The 19,184-nt window shown below is 39.4% G+C and overlaps 1 protein-coding gene across 2 annotated transcripts in view; it reads left to right on the top strand.

Annotated features, from left to right (window-relative positions):
• Positions 1 to 9,225, top strand: part of LOC129726663 (protein eva-1 homolog C) — a 421,987-nt gene extending 412,762 nt beyond the window's left edge. For both annotated transcript variants that reach the window (XM_055683616.1, XM_055683617.1), the window contains one exon: positions 8,000 to 9,225. In XM_055683616.1, coding sequence (XP_055539591.1) covers positions 8,000 to 8,196 — 197 coding nt within the window. In that variant the 3' untranslated portion in view covers positions 8,197 to 9,225. The remainder of the gene's footprint in view (positions 1 to 7,999) is intronic.
• Positions 9,226 to 19,184: the final 9,959 nt, after the last annotated feature.

Genomic DNA, 19,184 nt, shown 5'->3' with positions numbered 1-19,184 from the left:
TGGCGATTTGGCAACTTTTCGCATTAGCTACATGGGTCTTCCCCAGGGCTCATGTTTAAGCCCCCTTCTTTACAACTTTTATGTAAATGACATCGACGAATGTCTGGCAAATTCATGCACGATAAGACAACTTGCAGACGACAGTGTAATCTCTGTTACAGGAGCCAAAGCTGCCGATTTGCAAGGACCATTGCAAGATACCTTGGACAATTTGTCTGCTTGGGCTTTACAGCTAGGTATCGAATTCTCTCCGGAGAAGACTGAGATAGTAGTTTTTTCTAGGAAGCATGAACCTGCTCAGCTTCAAACACAATTAATGGGTAAAACGATTTCTCAGGTTTTGGTACACAAATATATTGGTGTCTGGTTCGACTCTAAAGGCACCTGGGGTTGTCACGTGAGGTATCTGATGAAAAAATGTCTACAAAGAGTGAATTTTCTTCGTACAATAACCGGACAATGGTGGGGAGCCCATCCAGGAGACCTTATAAGGCTTTACCAAACAACGATATTGTCTGTTATTGAATACGGGTGTTTCTGCTTCCGCTCCGCAGCAAACACACATTTGATCAAACTGGAGCGAATACAATATCGTTGTTTGCGTATCGCCTTAGGTTGCATGCAGTCGACCCATACGATGAGTTTGGAGGTTTTAGCTGGAGTACTACCATTGAAAAACCGCTTCTGGAGCCTGTCTTCTCGTATTCTAATCAAATGTGAGGTCTTGAACCGTCCCGTGATTGAAAATTTTGAAAGGTTAATCGAACTTAATTCTCAAACCCGTTTTATGACATTGTATTTCAATCACATGTCCCAAAATATTAACCCTTCTTCGAATATTCCAAATCGTGTCGACTTATCAAATACTTCTGATTCTACTGTGTTTTTCGATACATCCATGATAGAAGAAACTCGTGGAATCCCGGATCATTTACGCGTGCAGCAGATCCCTAAAATTTTTTCCAATAAATATCGAAACATCAACTGCGACAATATGTACTACACTGACGGATCACTTCTTGATGGGTCCACTGGCTTCGGTATCTTCAATAACAATTTAACCGTCTCCCATAAGCTCGATAATCCTGCTTCTGTTTACGTCGCAGAATTAGCTGCAATTCAGTACACCCTAGGGATTATCGAAAAAATGCCCACGGACCATTATTTCATCTTTACGGACAGTCTCAGTTCCATTGAGGCTCTCCGATCGATGAAAGATGTTAAGCACTCTCCGTATTTCCTGGGGAAAATACGGGAACATCTGAGTGCTTTATCCGAAAAATCTACTCAGATTACCTTAGCGTGGGTCCCTTCTCACTGCTCGATACCGGGTAATGAGAAAGCGGACTCTTTGGCTAAGGTGGGCGCAACAAACGGTGATATTTATGAAAGACCAATTGCCTTTAATGAATTTTTCGCACTTGTACGTCAGAATACGATCATCAGTTGGCAAAATGCTTGGACCAGAGGGGAATTGGGAAGGTGGTTACATTCCATAATCCCCAAAGTATCGACGAACCCGTGGTTCAAGGGGTTGGATGTAGGTCGGGATTTCATTTGCGTGATGTCCCGGCTTATGTCCAATCACTATAGATTTGACGCGCTCCTCCGTCGTGTTGGGCTCGGGGAAAGTGGTATCTGTGCCTGTGGTGAAGGTTATCACGACATAGAGCATGTGGTTTGGTCATGCCCTGTACACCGTGACGCCAGGTCTAAATTAATAGCTTCCCTGCAGGCCGAGGGTAGACAGCCGGCTGTTCCTGTTCGTGATGTCTTGGCGAGCCGTGACCTATCCTACATGTCCCTTATATACGTTTTCCTGAAATCCATCCACGCCCCAGTCTAGTCCCGTTCCCCTCCGTCCACACCCAACAAAACGACAAGAACACGTTTGAACCTTAAGCACAAAACCAGCAACCAGACCCCGCACAACAGAACTAGGACCCAAGGACTACGAGCCTCTGTCCCAACTCACGACATCGTGGCTCAGCAGAACGAATCCATACATGCCATTCGACGATTATCAGACGACCATTGAACAACAAAACACTGATTGGAAATCCCATGCTAGTTTTAAGTTAGACTTAATTTCAGCTCGTAGTCGGCAGCGAGGATAAAAAATTTGCTTTAGTTTTTAAGTCATCAGATATAATTGGCGCCGTTAAACATTAAATTGTATTTGTGCCGTGTCAAATAAATGTTATGTGAAGAAAAAAAAAAAAAAAAACCTATTTTTGTGTTGTAGGGGAATTGGGGCAAAATCGACATTTTTCTGACATTTTACGTAGATCAGACACCTACCATTCGATTTCTGAGACTTTTTTACTCAAAATAAGATATAATTTGACTACCACTTTAAGATATTAGCGAATTACCATTAATGCTCAGAAATAATCGATATTATTTTGCTTTGTGAAATACACCAAAACTATGTCAAAACCGGTTTCGTAGAATCACCGTTTTGAGCTCAGTTTTTGTCCGATTTGAGATCTGTTTTTTTTTAAAGATGGGTTAAAAGATGTTAATATGTGGACAAACTCTAAGAATTTTGTTATTTGGTATTAGAACAAAATGGCGTCGAAAAAACATTAAAAATTACCGGTTTCTCAAAAATTCAAAATGGCGCCATTGTTGCCCCTTAAGTTGAAATATGTTCAAACTCCGGGAAATTTATTTTCGCATCAAACTTCATCAAAAAATCATACATAGAAGCCAAGGCAAAAAAATTGTTGCACTGTGTATTAACGATTAAACAAAGCAGTTTTTTTTATTGAACTGCTGGGCTACGATGGACGGAAAAAAACTAAAATATTCGACCAGTTCAGTTTTTTTAAGGAAAAATTTGCAACAAATTATAAAATCTCAGAATATTTTGAAGATGGCATATTCTGTCCTCAGAAATTATAATTTTTCTACTGTTAGTTACGCAAGTGAGTATTCAGGAAAATTCTTGGTTTGATTTGTATGAATTTCTGAAACATCATCATTTTTAAAATAATGTTTTTGTTTTTTTTTTTGTAAGATTTGGACCACTGCGACCATTATTTTGATCTTTTGTGGTATGTTTTTAATGTTTTTGTTACCAAATTCATCAAAAATACTGAGTAGCTCAAATAAGGGTCAAACCACACCCGATATCCTCACGTGAAAGCTATTAGATTTCCAGTATCTCAAAGTTTTACCCCATCTTCTGGCGTGCCTCAAGAAAGCAATTTGGGTCCACTGCTGTTTGTACTACTTTTCACTGATATGACGATTCTTCTTGGGCGAATGGTGGAATACTTATTTACGCTAAAGATTTGAAAACTACCTTGTCAAATGAAATGTAGTCAATTGCAGGGAACTCCAAGAGCCAAACTTCCTGAAAGTGAGTGTAACAGAGTCAGAAACTCAAAAAATTGATTTGGGACAGCACTTTTGTCGTCCTGAGAATAGTGAAGGCATGATAGTTCTCACATTCCAACTTGTTATTCTGTGGACTCATCACTGCGACCATCTATTGTATTGCACTTCATATTGCTGGCAGTATCACTATTAAGTAAGTGACATGGTTATCATTTATATCTTTCCTTATGTGTGATATTCTACCCTTCCGTTTCAAGCTTACTGCTTTACTATATCGAGCCTCTTTCCCGTCTATCAATATATAAGGTGGCATCCCTAAATTACGTAACGCTCATAGGAGGGAGGTAGTATCCTTGAGCGTTACGATTTGTTACATAGGGGAGGGAGGGAGGATCAGCGTTACGTAACAAAAAATCTCTGGAGAGACTCTCCAAGAACGAGCAAATAAAAAAAAAACAAAAATAAAAATTAAGCAAATCCTTCTGCAGCGTTACGTAATTTTTATGGGGTAGGTACTGGCGTTACGTTTCGATGCATATGGGGGGTGGGGGTCCAGAAATTAGGTTTTTTGCGTTAAGTAATTTATGGATGTCGTCTAATTACAATTCCCTGAAGGGAACTTTCATACGTTACTCAGATCAGTTTTATTATAAGAGGGACTTGTTTTTGTTAGGAAGGCACTGTAGAACCCAGCTGAGCTTGAAGGAAGGATATGTGATAGCCGTGATGGGGAGCCTGAGAATAAACCCATGTTAAAAGTCCTTTGACAACAAAATGGCATGATTCTACTAATATTCAAACCCACGACCACTCGCTTGTCGAAGCGAACTCTGTAACCTTGGGGCTACGGAGCTCCCGTACAGAGGCATATTAGGGGCCATCCACCTACCACGTGGACAGATTTTTAACGATTTTGACCCCCCCCTCCCCCTCCGTGGACAGCTGCCCATATAAATTCTAAAAAATTGTATGGACCGAGGACATTAGGACAAGAGGTATTCCACTCTCAAAAAGTTTAAGCACAGACTAACAGACATAACACTTTGAACAAATATGCAATAAAATCATCGTTCGGATGATACCAGTACTTTACGTTATACTACTAGCACCGTCTGCTGCCGTGTTCGGGCTGCGTCTTGTATTTCGACATCAGCGCTAGCGTATGTGCAAAAATGTAAAAAATGTATGAGATTGCATGACAGCACCCCAAACGGTTTTGTCGCGCGATGACTGTAATTCAACAAGAAATTTGATCCTTTTCGTTCCAGTGTTACGTCTGTTAGTTTGTGGTTTAAGTATTGATCCAGCGTTGTTACCCGCTTCGATATCTGTTATCATCGTTGATTAACTGAGATAAAGGAAAGTCAATTGCATAAAGTAAGCTGAATCATGCGTTTGACATTTTGTGTTTGTTACCCTACCTTACCTTTCAGCTGGTCTCGAGGTACGATGCTGGCCAGTCGTCGTAGCTTCGAGTCTCGGTCCGGAGATACTGTTAGTGTCAGCAGGATCGTAGCGCTAGCCCTGTAATTGTCCTGTACACTAAAAAGGCCGCGAAGTTTGTGTATACTAAACAAAAAGTCGAGTTCCGAACCAGAATTTAGCACAAAGGCTTTGTTTTGCTTACCTTACCTTATTAACAGACCCTCTACTCCGCAGTCGTTACTGCTGATGATGACTCGTTGGCGAATACGAGTTCTGCATGTTGGTTTTAGAACATTCTATGATCGAATGTGTCTACGCCAAAACACTCTGGCCTGAATCACGAGACTAGCTTGTATTCTATGTAAGCCCCCGTTTCTTGTCCCGGTCACTTGGGAGTTGATTGGTTCACACCCCTAGTTTCCTACTGCACTACAAGACGTGACTCGACCTTCGCACTTCTGCATATGATCAGCTACTTACTGCTACCGCACGCACACTTCCACGTCATCACAACTCTTCGCTCGTTTCTGCCAGTGAAGTACCGATTCTGTATACGAGTGCTGACTTTCCTGACGGAGATGGATAGTTTTAGTTGCACTATCACAGTCGAACGTCACATGGCATGAGTAAGAGCCAGAAGATGTTATGGAAAGGCCATACTGGGTGTTTATTTAGTTTGAATACAACTTTGCATCGTTGTGTAGGTGCGCAGCCTCATATATAGGCTAACCAACGCTCTCTGTGTCGACTTGCTGTCATTTTTGTTCGTTAACCGTGCACCGATGAAGGAGTACCACGACAACGTAGCAATGTTGCTCGAGAGAGGTGAGCGACTCGGTGGTTGAAATCTCATGGGGTGAAGCAGAATTTCATCTATACCACCATTCGTTGGCACTGGGAGACGGACTCGACCAAACACCGTGCAACATCCGGGCGGCAGCGTTCGCAAGGACGCCAACAGCTATCAAGGTGATGTTAAAGCGGCTTCGTCGAAAAATGAACCGCTCGATTTGGTAGACCGCTGCTGTCCTGGATATGTCGATCAGGACTGCCTACACCATCATGACACAAGGTCGAGACATGTAACCGTGGATCGGAGCAACAGGCGATGGTCAAAGTCGGAGACTGCACTATCACCTCAAAGCGAGCTCCGGAGCTCTTGGGGGTTATGGTGGACGATAAGCTCACGTTCGGGAGTCACATCGACTATGCCTGTAGGAGGGCTTCATCGACTATTGCAGCACTATCTCGTATGAGGTCCAATAGCTCAGCGGTTTATGGCAGCAAGCGAGAACTTCTTGCCAGCATGGTTTCGCCCATACTAAGGTAAAGTGGGCCAGTGTGTTCCAGAGCGTTAGGTACTGCCAGTTACCGCGGTAAACTTAAAAGTACCTACAGGCTCATGTGCCCGACAGTTGCGAGTGCGTGTGGCACGGTGTCATTCTCGATGCTCCGTTGGCAGCGGGAAAAGTTACAGTCTAACTTCACAAAGGGCAGATGGATGCACCGACTTATTCCGGAGGTTGGGTCGGGAGGCGCCATGGCGAAGTGAACTTCCACCTGACACGGATCCTGTCAAGCCATGGTTGCTTCAGGCAATATCTGCACAGGTTCGGACGCGCAGGGTCCCCCATGAGTCCCGAATGCGGGGAGGCGGAAGAAACTGCTGAGCATGTATTCTTTCTATGCCTCCGTTTAGCACCACTCCGGACAACCTAGTTCGGAGGATGTGCGATGACCCGGATATCTAGGACGCGGTTTGTGCAGCCGCCTCGAAGATCATTTTGGAACTGCAACGTGTATGGCAGGTCAATCACCAACACGCCAGTGGTAGCTAACTACCAGTCTCTAGGTAGTTACCTAGGAGGTTATAAGAGTAAAGTGGGTGCATCACGCACAAAAGCCACTCCCCTGACATAATACTTAACCGTCGTTCTGGAAAGATCAGAGCGGGAGACTGGAAGGGTTTTAATGGGTCGGAACAGAGACCAGTAGGTGTTTGGGGGAGTGTAACTACCCCAGCATCTCTCCCCTAGTTCTACCTTACACCCTGAGTTCTCTTCTCAGATATATGTATATGAAGCTTACACTAGGTTTCACTGAGGAAAACGTGAAAATCAACGCTGCATACCGATGTTCTGCAGACGGTTGTGATCCCGTAACTTCGGAATGATAACTTGCAATGATCATTGAGACGTTCACATGTGAAACATTTATTATTTTCACGTGCCTTTTTTAACAACAATCGGATTTCACCTTCGATGGCTGCAACTTTGGAAGTGATGGCTGTTTTAACGAATCCTTTTTATTCGATCACCGTAATGACGGATGTTTTAGCGATATTTACAAAGAGCCTTTCCAAGTGCCCCGACCCCTTTGTACCCACTATACGCAACCCAATAAAGCTACTTTAATGTCGTCCAATCGAAGATTTCGTCGGGATTTTCGGTTCCTCAGTGTCCAAAAATACCGTTTAGTTTCTTTTTTCGTAGAGCCTCAAACTTCGAACTCTGAACATTGACTATATTATATAATTATAGCTAGTGTAATTAGAAGTTTGATTATTTTATACCATTTCGTTCCTTGAAATGTTCTTTACCCTGTGATATATAGTTCTTTGCTGTAGAACCACTTGCAGAAAGTGACAGTCAGTGTTTGGACAGTTTGCCCCTATCTCTTAGTGGTTAGCGTTAAAGTGTTCGAAATTTGAATCAAAGCCGATTTCTGTATAATTATATAAATAGCACTGTATTACAACAAAAATAAAATAACCGACATACTTAACCTTAAAGATCGACGAGAAAATTAATTTTCCGTTGATTTTTAATTGCAAGAAGGCACAGCTCAGCTATATCTCAAGTGTTCGAAATTAGATACAGTACGGTGACTGGAGAGCAACGAACTGCAAACAGTTGATTGGGAAAATCAATGGAAGCAAATAGACGTGAAGGTCGCACAACGTTTTTGTGTCGGCATCATGAAAAAGCTTCATCGGAAAGCCGGTTACGGACCTTTTTAGATGTTCATTTTGTGTGGTTTTTCTCTACAAAAATAAAATAAATCAAAATGAAAATATTGCTGCGAAAACTGTAATTGCTACAATTGCAAACAAACCAGTGAAGCTTGTATTCTCTTTTCTGTTAAAATCATTCTCTAGACATAAATTACCTTTATTTTTCCCCATCAAACCAACACTTAACCAATTATCACTCGTCTCCACTGGTTTCAGGTGACATCCGCCCGCCGATGGCAGCGATTAGCACGTTGCCTCGTCACCAGCAGCAACAACCGCCTGTTTTTCTGGGAGGAGCCGGCTCGGTGATAGGACACTCCCAAACCCTGCGACGGCCGTCCAGTGATCTTGATGGAAACACACCCCGCAGCATCAGCAGGGGTGTGGCGAACACACAATTCTACTACGGATGACATCCGGTGTCCGGGCAGCAGTCGACTCAGTTCAAACAAACGCCCCCCGCCCCGCTGCAGCAGCCGCAGTCAATACTGAAGAACAAAGTGCCGACCAGGAGTGAAGCCGAAGATACCATAGTGATGTGTCCACCGAATCGAACATACTGTTTCTAGAATTGTAACATCATCCTGCTGCGAAAACAAACCGCGATGCTGAACTACCAAAGTGATAACGATAAAGATCTGGTGTATTTGTAATTTATTTTTATTTCTTTAAACTGCAAATGGTAACTGAATTGCCACATCCAAGATAGGAAGTGTAAAAGACAAATAAACCAAAGCTTATGGCAAAACGGAACATTCAAAGCAGGACCATGGAAAAATGGAATTCTTCCTTAACTGATTGTTACACAAGTTTTTTTCGTTTAATTATTCTAAGGATAATTAACGACGGAATATAAAACTTTTATCTTTTCTAAGATTATTTCGTTTCGGTGACGCGAGCAATAAAAAAAACACATCATCCGGTACCATTACATACACACGTCTAGTGAGCATGTACGAATACATGTTACTATTGTCATTTTACTACTGTTACAATTTGAAGGTGAAAATCAGGGTATTGTGTAACAGCTAAGGAGAAAGAAATGTTTTTGTGCACAAATTCTACGAAGTTTGCAAGACCAAACCTGAATAAATGTGAGCACCGTTAACTGACCGGTAAATTCTTAGTGAATACGTACGAAGTTGAGTGAAAATTAAATATTGAAGATATTAGTATGAAGCAATCTCTAGTGTACAGATAGGAACTATGAAGTTTTTTGTAACAAGTTTATCTACGTATGTCGAAATCGGCGAAAATGAAAATGCATTAGAGTAAAAGAAATTACAATATGGTTGATGCCAATGCGGGACATAGAAGTTTGGGGATAGCATTTAGGTAATTTGTACAGTTTATTTATATTTTTGTTTAGTAGATATTTAAGCAAGTCGTTCATATTTAGCACGGTAAAAGTAACGTATTTTAATAAAAATGGTTTATTAGAATCACTTGTTGTATTTATTTCTGGAACAGGTCACACTCTAATATTCTAATGAAAATTTGAACGAAACTTCGAACTAAAAGTATTGACTTCGTTGAACGAAGTTACTATACTGTTCCTACGAAATAAAAAAGGTAAATGTTTATTTGGCATCGGTAAGCATATGATAAACTAGATGGAAGTCTTTTTTGGTGCAGATTGACACTTGAATTGGCTTCCAATACAATCACGGTAATTAATTTCAAACTTAACGATAGCTATAATTGAACTTTTTTATTTTCAAGTCACATCCCTCACCCGTTATAAAGGCAACCGAATCAAGTATTTTTGTAAAAAAAACTTCACATCAATTTATTGTTACCTACAAATAGAATATCATCGACATTTTATCCGCTTAATAACGCTTGTGGATATTCAGAAACTTACATCGGTACACTGCCAACCGAAATCCGTTTTTTGTAGGGGTACTTCTATTATTCCTTATTACTGTCCGGCATAACTTCCACATCCGCATCGTTTCATTTAGTTGATGATCTTACCCTAAAAAGTGTATTTTGATGATTGATGATGATAAATAGAGTAAGTTCTTACGGCCACATCTGAGGTTCTTGGTGACGGCACGGCATGTCGAATTAAAAATTGGTTCGTTTGAGCCATAATGATAAACGTAGGTAATCATTACTTTGAAACTACCTCTTCTATGTTCAATTTATATAGTTCATTAGGGTAAGGGACCCATAATTCGCCCTGACCCCATAATTCGCCCACCCACTAATCAACAAATTGTTTACGGGGTTTGTTATTGAACTTTGCCACTCGAAATGTGTAAGATGAAATACAAACATGATTTAGCAAACTTCAGCAATATTCAATTCAAGTTCCCAATCGAAGAACCCTACCCGAAAATAATAACGTCAAAACAATCTTAACCCTCTCTCTACCATGGTTATTCTAGAGCACCACAAGTTTGGATGCAAAAAGTCTTTCGAAATATTTACCAATACTACTCAAAATGCATAAATATATTCTTGAACAATATACTGATTGTTCAAGAATGTATTTATGCATTTTGAGTAGCATTGGTAAATATTTCGAAAGACTTTTTGCATCCAAACTTGTGGTGCGCTAGATCAACCATGGTAGACTGAGGGTTAAAAATTGCTGTAATTGTACATAAGTCTACTATAACTTAACCATGTTTTCATTGTAAATACATCAAATTTACATTAAATATCATTGTCGAGAACCATAAAAACATTGTTTTGCTATTTTAATCATGAAAAAGGGGGTATGGTAAAGTTATTGCTGGTTGGCAACAAAAAACGTTGTTAAAACATGGTTATGACAAAAACCGTTTCTCACCTTGTTAGCTTTGAAGTGTCATATTTTGCCACTTTCTTGCCATTAATTTAATAGTGATTCAAATGTTGATTACATTTGTGCCGTGTCGAATAAATGATAGATGGGAAAAAATGTTGATTACAGCCATAACGTATGTTCCGAGAAGTTTCAAGATATTCACAAACGCATCTTTTAATGTAGAAAAATGTAAAATAGAAAAGAAAGTGAGATAGAAAATGTACTCTTTTATTAGATTGAGATAGACGCGTGGTGTCTTCGGCAAAATTCTAGGTATCTTTAAACAAGAAACTTTACTGAAGACATCATGTTTCTATCTTTTACATATTACGAGCAACATGAAGTTTTTATGATGAAGCACTAAACATTTTGTTCTCACATTTTTCCCAGATTTTTTCGAATTTTCAAGCCTTCTACCAAGTTATTAGCCTTTCAATTGAAGGTAAAAACTTTTGTATGTACGAGAGTAAAAACAATCTTTTCGCTTGGTTCACATTTTGAATTCCAAGATGGTAACTTACGGTATGGTTATTTTAGGAACCAAAATAGTACTCAGAGGCCGGAAATTGACTTCAGATGCCATTTTGAAATCCAAGATGGTGGTTTCCGGTTTCTGGAAAATAGTGATTAATCATCAAATACTACTCAATGTGGGGATTTTTGAAACAGGAATGATGTTGTACCTGGAGGCCTGATATCAACCGCAGACGCAATATTGAAATTTAAGTCGGTAAATAGAGATCTGGAGAACAACCAGAAATAGCCAAATACCATATTTCCGGAAACGGGATGACATTCAGGGCCCAGATGCAGTTTGGAATCTTTTCAGGGACACAACATTATTTCCAGAGATTGTTTTTTTTTTTATTTTATTTTTATTAGGTTGGGAAATGGCTGGACACGTGTCACTTGAGACCCTATAGTGGCCATCCACCTCTGCTCAGTAACTCCTATCCCAACTTCCGCGACGTGGCGACCAGGATACGAGTAACACTCCTCGGTGGATCGTACGCCCTGTTAGGGCTGGTATAAAACACCATCTGGCTGAATCATGAAATGCGGTGCCTCGCCAGGTATATCCAAGGGGGCAGCCACTGTCGTGAGACTAAGTATCGCAGCCCTAGTAAGGTAGCATACTGATTATGAATTACTACAAACAATCCAATATGAAACGGAGCAATCGGCATGGACCTAGGCGATCGAAAAAGGATAACGATTATTAGAAACTCGGTACTTGTAATGTAAGGCCTCCACTCGAACCAGTACACGCAGGAATCCTGGTTAGAGAGCTGCGGAAGATGAATGTGAAAGTCGCAGCTATCCAGGAGGTACCTAAAGTGGAAGAACGTGAATTCCCGGCAGTAGATCCTATTGCTGACACTTCATTAAGGTGCCACATCTACTACAGTGGCGACGTGCTAATTGGGAAACAGATGAGGCGTGTCATTAGATGGAGGCCGATCAGTGACCGTATATTTACGTGTTGAGATTTAATTGCAAATTCGTCAATTACAGTCCAAGGCGTCGTACACAAATTAGGTAACGAATGAAGGGGGGAGGGGTGGTTGAGTCTGCGTTACTTATCGTTACGTAGGGGGGGTGGGGGTAGTAGAAACAGTTACGTAACTGTGATGTTTGCTCGAAAATGAAAATTTTGGAGGGGGGTTACGTAATTTTAGGAGGGGGAATCATATCGAACGTTACCTATCGTTACAATGGGAGGAGGAGGTCTGGAATCTAGATTTTCAGCGTTTCGTAATTTGTGTACGACGCACAGTGGAACACTTAGAACATTAAACCTGATCATAATTATTTTAAAAAAAATTTTGCACTGAAAACGTATCATATTGTGATAATAAAAACTAATGTTTGCATTTGGATAATTTTTTGCATGGAGTAACCCACCTTAAAGTGATGAATGACATTTCTTATAATAAAATTTAAATTCAGTCATAGTCGGGTCAAAATCCATCCAAATGCTTGAATTTATCATGAAGTGACTTTTCAGTACACATTTCAGTCGTTTGACAAAGTTTCATTTGAGTAACCAAGGCTACAACTATCCAAGAAGCAAAAAAAATAAGAATTTCTTGATTATTTTCACATAGCGATAAAACACGAAACCGGAAGCATCCGGAAGGTTTTTCTTCGCCATTATATCCAAAAATATTAGCACTTTCACTTTAGCACTGCCATCTAATTATCAATTTTCTTGCACAGTACGGCCATCTAATTTTCAATATCCTCATACGGTGCTGCCATCATTTTCATTTGGCGGTCTGTTCTGCGCATTTAAGTCATCAGATGGTAGAACTACCCGATCGAAAGAGCATAACTAAAAAATTACAAAATTCTATCAACGTGAGATACAAATAACATACTTTGATACAGTTTTGTATTTTTGCATATAATTTCGATAACAAAATTGAATCTGAATGAGTAATAATAACAAAACGTGAAATGACTAAATTTTCTAACTAACTAAATTTTTGTTTTTATTAAAACCTGTTGTTTCAAACAATACTTGTTATTATATTGTTCTATAAACTATCTTATTTTGTTAGAAAGCTGATACATTAGTAACAAATTTTGATATGTGTTAGATACTAGTAGAATCATTTCTGTTATATTTTTTTTATTTCAACACCTAACGGGACCAAATTAAAATACAGTCTGTAAGGTTTTTTCCGTAACAAACTAACAACTTCTGTTACATTTTTGTTTTTTCTTTTTGATCGGGTAACCGTTGTAAAGGTACCGTGGTCAAAATGTATGAATATACTGGAAGTATTTTTGCCGGTTGAAGCCCGAGCCAAAAACTTATTTCTCGATCAAACTCGAACCCCACCTGAACCCGAAAATTTTGATTTTGTAAAACCTGAACCCGAAACTGTGGAACCTGAACTCAAGATTTGTTTGAAGTCGATTTTGTATACCGATTTGAGTCGGCCCTAGAGCTTTAAAACTGTCTTAAAGTGGTTTTATCTCTATTAAGCTTCATATTTAGACATAAAAACTTATTATTACCAAGTTTCGTTAAGTTAAATCACCTAGCAGTGATATATCAACTGTCCTCTGCTAATACTCTGAAATTCGAAAAAAGTACAAATATGGTAAGAGCTTGTTCTGGTGAATACCTTTTTGCCAATAATAGATTCTGATACTTTCGAAGCGTCATTTAAATCACTAGCTTTTAAAGGATCGTCTGATATGGATATGTTGGATATTGCAGTGCTCCCAGTAGATCATTGAGTCATGGGAACTGCTTAACTCAACTCATCCAATGGTACATTTACGGAGTGATTCGCGATTAAGGCGGAACTAACAAAATGTAAACAGATCGTTTTATTACACCATTGGTTTCGAAAAGACTTCCAAAATTCATGGCAAGAATCCTACCTTTTGTATAAATTGATAAAGTTATTGTAATCAATTTTTTAGTGAAGGGCGACATAACAGTTTATCCAAAACAAAAGATACTTTGGAACTAGGCCCTTCACACTGTTTTGAATCAACGGGCTTATTTGCGAAGTATTTCGTAAACAGGCGACGGTAAAAAATTGTAGCATTGTTAGGAAACTATAAGACAAGTTTATTTTACGTCGTTTTTTGGTATTGATGTTAATGTTAGTCACTTCCTTTTAACTTACGATTTGTAAATGTAATTCCAAATTTTCAAACTGATATTTCCCAATGTTTATGTTTTGCCAGTTGCGCCCTTATCGCAAATCACTCCAGATTTTCTCTTAGGGAACATCCATAAATGACGTAGCTTTTTTTTAGATTTTTTTGACCCCCTCCTCCCCCATCGTAGCATTTCTTCACAAAGTCAGGACCCCCCTTTAGATAATTACGTAGCTTTATAACACCAACCGACCTATAAGCATTTGAAAAGGGACAAATTTCGTCCCAGTTTTTCAGTTTGCATCCCTGTGTGGAATGCTAAAGTAAAACGTAGTTCTACGTCAAAAGAACAATTAGAAAAAACCCAATTTTTTTCTTAGTTTCATGTTTGCTACGTAGCTTGGCTTAAACTCCCACCCTCCCCCTTGTCACATTTCGTCACAAAACTGCAAACCTCCCCTCTCCCCTCAAATGCTACGTCATTTAAGAATGTTCCCTTAGCATTTGCGTTTTGCGTCTCTTGCTTCGATCACTGCAATCAATCGTTTGTTTGGACGAAATGAACGTGAAGCTTCCGACCAACTTTACAATTTTATGGTTAAGCTATACCAATTCTGCCATATTTCGAAACTGTCAATTTAATTTAGACTAACTTTTGAGACGACTTCGTTGATATCTTAAGATCGATTGCTTCTTGAAGGACATTTGTTTTTTTTTTTTGTAAGATTTGGACCACTCGATCATTGTTTTGGTCTTTTGTGGTAACATTTGATGGTTTTTTCAAGTTTTTATTCCAGAAACAAAAACTTTTTATAACTTGAATGTTCGTAGCATTACGCAATCAACTTGAATAGGGCATTTCTCGGCAAGTTATCACACAATCATAAGAAACTAATCAAATTTTTACAATCGAAAGCATGATAAATGCGCTCATTCAATAAAAAAATATTATCAGAAAATCTGGACGTTCCAACTTCGCATTGATCGCAATCACGAATGAGTGAGCATGGGGCAGATTTTCTTTCTGGTAATTACTCAGAAACACATAAGCTTTCCAATGGTGAGTGAATTTTTGCTGGGACTTGCTGGGAACCCAAACAAAAATCCTTTTTTGTAAAAAAATTGTTAATCAAAAGAAACTGAAAGACACGGGTATGGCCAGACCTTGTTTTGAAGAAGTTTTTTCAACCTATACAACACATTTCTGACCTAAATTTACTTAATATGCCTTTGTTTTTACTGCCCATATTAAATTTTCGCCCAAGAATCACTTTAAAGTTATAACAACATGAGTGGAAATTTATATTTTTCGTAGAACAATTTGTGACTTATTCATGGGCTCTAACTAATTCGAAGGTAATGATAGTTATTGTCGTTAGTAAACAACTCAGATAATTTCAAGCTGGCCTGCATACAATGTAGTAAGTATCAAAGAATGCAAAAAGGATCAATAGAACGAGGAACACTTAAATTTTTTTTTCTTATTTTGGCCAGGTTTTTGACTGAAATACTCCTATGTGCATCTCTCAGATTATTTTTTACGCCGAAATATTCAAAAGCACGCCTAGATGCACCTTGATGGGGTATCCTGCTTTCCAATCGACGGTGTTATTATCGATAGTTTGCATTTTTCAGACGTTACAAACGGAAAGTCGTTCAGAGGATCAAACGTTGACCTGCATCACTATTCCATGGTATGCAAGATCTACGCCCTGTTACCCTACGTATTGATATTCTCAACGAGGAAGAAGTGTTCGAACATCCAGCGGTTATCAACCGAAGGAGTAGCTGCAGAGTATATGCTTATTGTTGATGGGCGAATCGATGAGCAAGTTGAAGGGGACCTGAACGAGCATATAGGATCATATCTACAGTACAATCAGCATCACAGCGCGAGAAGTAGGTATTGGGTACAACTGCGACAACCCCTGCCGAGTTTAACACCGAGTACCAGCGAGTGATGAATGAGAGACAGTGGTCACATGTTGGCTACGGCTGTCACACAACAGAGCGAAGGGAGATATCAAGCTGCTAGATCCGCTGAAAAAACTCCGTCACCGGAAGAAATGTCTATTTATTGTATTTGGACCTAGTTCTTACGAAGATGAAGGGCTGCTTCTCTTCGATATATTTCGAGAATTAAGGGGAATGTGTTATTGCAAATAAGGCTCGAATCCATGGCAGTTCCACAGCATGCGTCAGAGTATCCGGTGAATTATCGCGCGACGTTAGATTGAAGGATGGGTTTGAAGCAGGGTGACGGGCTGTCAAAATTATTGTTCTACATAGCATTGAAAGGTGCTATACGGAGGGCTGTCGTGCAGAGAAGTTGCACCGTCATTACGAAGTCTCAGATGCTCCTAGATTTTGCGGATGATACGACATCATTGATATCATTGATATTAACCACAGAGCGATGGAAAAGGCCTTTAAACCTAGCAAGAGGAAAGCTGGCAAAATAAGGCTTGTCATAAACTCTGCCAAAACGAAGTACATGGTGACTGGTAGCAAGCGTGGTATCCCGTCGGATGTTGGTGCTGCGGTCAGGGCCGGATTTAGACGGTGGGGGGCCCGGGGTAAATTTGTTTGTGAGGCCCTCTTTTCTTAAAACATTTAGAGGTTACGTTCTGGGAGGTGACGAGCAAAAAAAAGGTCGGCCTAGAACTAGGGGGGCCCCATGAATCGGGAGGCCCGGGGCATTTGCCCCCTTTGTCCCTCCTCAAATCCGGGCCTAGCTGCGGTGGTGATTAATGGGGAATCATTTCAAGTAGACGCTGAATTTATTTACCTGAGAATACTCATGACTTCCGACAATGAGATTAACCTTAAGATAATAAGAAAGAAGAGAAGGTCCCTGTAGCCTGAAGACCCGTAAAAACTTACACTCTATAAAAACTGATTCTGCCCGCTAGCTATGGTCATGAAGCATGGACACTGACAGTTCAATTCTTGGTGGAAAATCGGAAAATGAAGTTTGGTGCAGATCCATGAACCACGAAGTATACCCGATTTACAAATCAAGCGGATAAAAGATGGCAGGTTTTAGTGGGTTGGACATGAAGCTAGAACGCCAGAGGAATGACCAGCAAGGGCTGCTTTAAGCAGAAAAGCCGTTGGAGGACGTCGTCTACAGAATAGACCCCGCACTCGTCGGATGTGTGCTGTCCACGAGGAATACAGGGTGCACTATAATTATTGCAACAAGAAACAGAGGACCGTTAACCATGTTTTTGGCAAGTGAGAGAAAACTTTTGAAACAAAAATAATTTATTGAGTAAAATCAAATAAAAAAAGAGAAGTCCGTTGAGATCTGGCGAGTTTGGAGGTCACTCATCCTTGGTAATGACAGAGGGAAAGTTGGACTTGCACCAGTAATGGACGGTCTTCTTTGTTTTTCAATAATTATGGCGCACCCTGTAGGTGTTAGAGACGGCTGGTGGTGTGACATGGAGACGTATTCTGGACCCGGCACTGGATCGATAATCGATCAGTCGCCGCAAAAGTAAAATACGTAGTTCTATTATTTCGTATCATTGTCCGGCATAACTCACAAATCCACATCGATCATATCCGAAAGAGTGTACTTGTTTAATTTTTTACGGCTGCACCTGGGGTTCTTGATACCGGCACAATACTAAAATTAAGAAAATTGATTTGTTTGTTTAATCCATGACAACACTGGTCAACACAGGTGCACTCCAAAAGCTCAAACCGGAAAAAAATGAACGATTATAGCTATTCAACCAATCCTGTGAATTTTGGTGTAACCAACCACGAGTTTTCTCGTAAACATAACGTTGAAGCTACGAACCCGGCGAGCACTTACTGTGCGAACTCTCACGTAAGTTGACGCGCTTTGGTAATGGCTCGAAACACCAAATGTTTAAATACACAGTACCAAAAAATGAAATTCACAACTAATACAAAAGAAAGCACACAACGGTTTCTAGCACATAAAGTGAAAAACATATACAATTTCACACCGTTTATAATGCACAGTACAAAATCGTTTAAAACCATGTAAATTTGTACGTTAAGTTATGTAAACTTAAAACTTTGAATATAAATTTGCATGCAAATTCACATTATATTCATTTACATAGCATGTGAATATAATGCGACACGGAATATTACATGGTTTCCAATGCTTCATTTATGTGCATTAAAACAGATGTAAATTTTTTTTACTGTGTAGCACCTAATGGTTGAATAGCTATAGTCTTTCATTTTTTTCTGGTTTGAGCTTTTAGAGGTAAGAAAAAAAACTATATAATTCTTGAAACCCAAACGTTTTTGATTTCAGCAGATTTTTCGTATGTAAAACCAAAACTTTTTAAATGCATTGCACGAATTGAATAATTTATTCAGAAAATCATAGTTTTACAAGCTAGAATTTCTCCACTTTTTTATTCCATAACAGTTTGAAAATCTCCAATAAAAATTTCGAAATAAAATGAGAAAATTTAAATGCTGCATAATATATAATATAACTTATGATATACAGGTCGGACTCGATTATCCGGAACATCAAAAAAATTTTCGTTCCGGATAATCGAGTTTTCCGGATAATCGAATCACACAAAAAATTCTGAAAGTTTGCGATTAACGAACATTAAATAAATATTTTTTTTTTTTATTTACTTGTGTGATGCAGTGGCGTAACCAGAAGTTATTTATGGGGCAAAAAGGGATTAAATCTTGAGAAGCCAAAAAAATAAATTGGACATTGATTATTTTCACTTAATTTGAACATGTCCCAAATATGCCGGAAGGGACTTAAATGGTAACAAATATTCCAGAAGGGATGCTAAAGACAAAATTTCGGAATAAAAATTGAAAACGGACACCAAAAAAATAAAATTCCGGATAATCGAGTCTAAAATTCCGGATATTCGAATTCCGGATAATCGAGTTTCCGGATAATCGAGTCTCCGAATAATCGAGTCCGACCTGTATTAGGTAAAACTGCCTTGGGAATTA

Source organism: Wyeomyia smithii, chromosome 3 (assembly GCF_029784165.1).
Source record: "Wyeomyia smithii strain HCP4-BCI-WySm-NY-G18 chromosome 3, ASM2978416v1, whole genome shotgun sequence".
Lineage (NCBI taxonomy): Eukaryota > Metazoa > Arthropoda > Insecta > Diptera > Culicidae > Wyeomyia > Wyeomyia smithii.
The sequence above is the reverse complement of the archived record's forward strand: the minus strand, read 5'-3'. Positions and strand labels throughout refer to the sequence as shown.